Source organism: Caenorhabditis briggsae, assembly GCF_000004555.2.
Source record: "Caenorhabditis briggsae AF16 supercontig from assembly CB4, cb25.NA_291, whole genome shotgun sequence".
NCBI lineage: Eukaryota > Metazoa > Nematoda > Chromadorea > Rhabditida > Rhabditidae > Caenorhabditis > Caenorhabditis briggsae.
This window is the reverse complement of record NW_025543475.1, coordinates 1,607-5,809: the sequence shown is the minus strand read 5'-3', so window position 1 is coordinate 5,809 and position 4,203 is coordinate 1,607. Positions and strand designations below refer to the sequence as shown.

The 4,203-nt window shown below is 37.1% G+C and overlaps 3 protein-coding genes across 3 annotated transcripts; 2 read left to right on the top strand and 1 right to left on the bottom strand.

Moving 5' to 3' along the window:
• Window positions 1-165: 165 nt before the first annotated feature.
• Window positions 166-1,335, top strand: Cbr-sre-23 (the record flags this gene model as incomplete). The annotated part of the gene is made up of 7 exons (XM_002648575.2): window positions 166-223; window positions 272-440; window positions 486-642; window positions 686-808; window positions 854-990; window positions 1,034-1,142; window positions 1,186-1,335. 7 exons carry the CDS (start codon window positions 166-168, stop codon window positions 1,333-1,335), a joined length of 903 nt encoding a protein of 300 aa, XP_002648621.2.
• A 129-nt stretch (window positions 1,336-1,464) lies between these two features.
• Window positions 1,465-2,270, bottom strand: CBG24963 (the record flags this gene model as incomplete). Its single annotated transcript, XM_002648574.1, has 4 exons — window positions 1,465-1,719; window positions 1,797-1,892; window positions 1,999-2,107; window positions 2,161-2,270. 4 exons carry the CDS (start codon window positions 2,268-2,270, stop codon window positions 1,465-1,467), a joined length of 570 nt encoding a protein of 189 aa, XP_002648620.1.
• Window positions 2,271-2,704: 434 nt separating this feature from the next.
• On the top strand, window positions 2,705-3,828 carry CBG24962 (the record flags this gene model as incomplete). Its single annotated transcript, XM_002648573.1, has 7 exons — window positions 2,705-2,733; window positions 2,780-2,849; window positions 2,897-3,096; window positions 3,141-3,242; window positions 3,289-3,445; window positions 3,491-3,676; window positions 3,721-3,828. The coding sequence occupies 7 exons, from the start codon at window positions 2,705-2,707 to the stop codon at window positions 3,826-3,828; spliced, it is 852 nt and encodes a 283-aa protein (XP_002648619.1).
• Window positions 3,829-4,203: the final 375 nt, after the last annotated feature.

Below are 4,203 nucleotides of genomic sequence, written 5' to 3'. Positions count from 1 at the left end.
CAGCTTCATTTTCACCCTTGATTGGAGTGTCTTTTGCTATGAGATTCACGTAAGAACCAGAATTCAGAGAATCAGAAAACCAGATGAAAGATTTTTTAAAGAATCTTCCATAAAAACCAACGGAATATTTTTATCTCTTTACTCCTCCTCTGGTTTGAACTTTTAATGTGTCGTGTTTTGTTGTGGGCGTTCAAGTATAGTTTGGCAATTGAGATCAGAGATGGTATGAGGATCTTTGAACCCAAGATATTTCCTATTTCTTTATTTTCAGCCATTGACTGTAACGACGCATGTCATCATTTTGGGAAATGCACTTTTCAAGAGAATATGTTCGATCCTATATTCATAGCAGCTAATATGAGATATCACTACATGTATTTTGTTATAACCACACCTATGGGGATTCTAACTGAGAGAATATTTGCAACGATTCTCGTAAAGTAAGACAAAAAAGAAGAAGACCTGTATTAAGGAAGTGATTCCAGAGATTACGAGAAAAAGAGTCGTCGTTGGATTTTCTGTTTGATATTTTTGGCTCAGAACTTGTTTGCTTGCACGATGTCAGTGGTCACAACAACGAAAGGAATCACTTTTCAAGTTCTTATTTCCGCTGTTATTATATCCTTGTTCTCTTCTGGAGTGGTATTTTAAGTTTAACTGATTCTTTTGCCAATATTTATTTCAGATCTATGCACTGGTGGAGTACTTCAACCAGCAACGTCTTTTGTTATTAGAAAGAGAACATCGAACTACAAACTACACGTTGAGTATTCGTTACCAACTGAAAGAGAATCTGAAAACTTTAAAAGTAACTAATTATAAGGCTCAATATATTACAATTAACATTTTCTAGCTCATGCGCCGTTTCTTCATTTCAATCATCGCTATTATTATTGCTATGGGCCTTGCCAATTCACTTCCAGTGATCCTGAATTTGGAAGAAGACGTAATAATGACTATTCGAGTCTACATGGATTATATCTTTCACTCGTAAGAAATTTTTTCGAAGTCAACGTATAATTTTCATTTCCAGCAACCCAGTTTTCCTTGTACCAACGGCTATCTTTACAATTGAAAGTTATCGAAAGTTTGCGTTCAACAAAGCCCGAACTACATTTGGAATGAGAGTGGAGAGCCATAAAGTGTGCTCATGATTTGTTTCTTATTCTATGTAGATGATTCCAGGTGGACATCCGCAAACTTCGGCCAGAAGTGGAAAGAGAGACCGACACGTACTTCGCTATCTTCGAAAGGCAGCTTGAAGGTGACGGTGCTTGTCGCGGAAAAATGAGAAGCGGATCTGTGAGAAAGCCAAAAATTAACACGAAATACTGAAACTTATAATTTTTTTGTTCCTGAATAAATGTTGTTCTTGATTTTTTAGTTTTTGTTCATTCAGTATGAAGTTGAAAAAGTAAAATATAACAGTAACAACGAAAACAAAAAAGTAACAAAAGATAGACATCAAGCAGTCTCCAGGAACTTATGCATCTCTGATTCTTTATGTGTACGAATCTTCTTAGCCCACTGCTTCGGTGTGTACTGCCACAGATTCTTCGGATCACGCGTCATCGCCTGGAAGTCTTCTCCGTGACGGGCCAACATATAGATGCAAAGTTCAGTTTCTCGATGGAACAGCTTGAACTTTCTGCCCTCATTCGCTCGTGCCTCTTCTTCGTCTTTCACCTGTTGCTCCAAATTCGAGATGACAAACTCGGCCTGTAATCAGAAATGCATTTTTCGGCAAATAAAACAATTTATAATGAAAAACTTGAACAGAAATTAGTTATGCTTACCTGTTTTTCGTTCTTCTTTCTTCCAGTGATCTTTTTCGCTGGCTTCGGAACTTCAATGCTTACTCCATCGATTGGGACGGCGTCAATAATATCTTTCTGAAAAATTCACTCCTATAGTGTTTTTAGTGATGAAATATCCAGTTTATAAGCTATTAATAAAATTTTCCGCTGTTTTAGCTATCAAATTCTTTTCAAAACTCACTCGTTGCTCTCTGATTGGAACTGCTTCGTTTGGATTGAAGGCAATTCCCATATCTCGAACGTTTTCTCTCGGCGTTTTCGTTTCGTCCCATTTGCTTTTTATAATTTTTCTGAAATAAATATGTCAGTGTAATTTAAAACTAAAAATTGTGTATTTTCTTACACTGCACTTTTCGACAACTTCTTTTTTTCTTGTTTTTTCTTCAAATTTTTCTGACGGTTTCGTCGGTTTGTGTATGAAGGCTTTCCGCGCTTCTTGACGTCACGAGCCATGATATCTGCAACAAATTTGAATTATATCAACACAAATGTAAGAAAAGGCAAGAAAAATACGAGGAAATGGGGTGAAAACGAAAAAAAAAAAACAAAATTGCGATGGAAGAGAAATATGGCAAAGTGTCGGTTCCTAGGCCACCGCTGTGGCCGAGATTTTCTGCATTAATTTTCTGCATTTTTTAACAAAAATATTACGTTTTCTGTTGACCAAAATTAAAATTTTCATTGAATGTTATATTTAAAAGAAGAAAGAAAAAAATCTTTAATGATTTTCAAAAAAATGTCAAGTAAAAATCGATATTTCGACACAGATTCTCGGCGGACTAACTTTTTCTCTGATTGACACTTTCTAGGAACTTCTCATTAAATCGACGTGTCTCTCATTTAATTTGTCTGAAATTTTCAGCAAACTATCCAAATACAAGCACGATATGTCGACGAAAAGAAAAAGTTCTAAACCGTCAGTTCTCCATGTTATTTTTTCCCATGAATCGTTAAGATTTCAGCGACTCGCCTCCCAAACGGCAAGTTTCTCCAAATAGCACACCAAACGCAGCTCTTGGAATATTTCTGGCCGTAAGAAAAACCGCTCAATCATTAAAAAAACCCTTCTCTAATTTCAGATTGCTCGTAAAATTCTTTTCATAGATGCTCGAAAAGTTGCTCTTTTCTACTTGGGATTTGTCACTTTTCTCTCGTTTCTTGAATCACGCATCGAGCTGGATTCTACCTACTACCTTGTTCAAAAGCACAGCATTCTGAATCAGTATGGCGTTAAAATGGGATGGTTCTGGACTTTAGTCATCGTCGGGCCGTTTATCTGGTATATTTTGAGAACCGTTTTACAATAAAATGTAACATTTGTAGGTTTACCTCGAAAGCTCATCATCGCCGCGACCAGGACCAACCTATCATCGATGTCTGTCGTTTAGGAGTCGGAACAGCTTGTTGGTACCTCTCCGTACAACTGTAAGTTTGCTCGTTTTGTCGCATTTTACGATCATACCTAACCTAGATTCCACAAAATTTATGCGGCCACATCGGTCTGTGACAAGGGACGGAGGTTGACGCGGGCACAGTGCTCCGAAAATGAAGGTGTTTGGACTCCAGGATACGATATCTCAGGCCATTGCTTCTTGATGATCTACAGTATTCTCATTATCACTGAAGAAGTAGGTCTTATAATTTTTCCAGGTTGAAAATCATTGTTTTCATAGGCTGTTGCTTTCCGTCACTATCAACAAGTCACTGATGCCGTGCCACAGATGGATGGAGATCGCGAAGAACACGATCGTCTCACTCGCTTGATTCAATACTTTTTCGTTGCCATGCTCTGTCTACATGCATTCTGGTTCAAGCAAATCATTATCTCTGTTCTTTACTATCATATTTTTATCGAAGAGGTTGTTTAAGCTCCATTGAAACGCGTGATTGTATTTATTTTTAGATTCTCGGAGCTGTGGTCGCCGTTGGTTGCTGGTTCGTGACCTATCGTATCATCTACAAATCCGGATTTTTGAGCTCCCCCATCAACCGGGCGGCAAGCAGAAGATAAGAATTTTGACATCTGTAGAACACATTTTCATAATTCTAGTCACCATGTTTTTTTCATTCGAAGTTCCATCTATTGCCTTTTTTTACTGGTTATTCTAAAAAATTTGTTTGTTAATTATTTACTAAATTCAATAAAAAGCTGAACGTCATTTTTATCAAAATCGTGATAAACCAAGAATTCGCCACTCAAAATGAAATGTATTACTGTAACTGTTTGGTAGCTTTTAGAGGCATAATGGCAAGTTAGGATGTGACATTTTTCTCCAGTAAACTTTATTCAGTTGTCTGTTCTAATTTACTAATTGGCTCCGAAAATGTAAGACGCGAAACACTCAATCTGGCGCGATATTTCTCTCATTCACTTTTCCATTTTTCC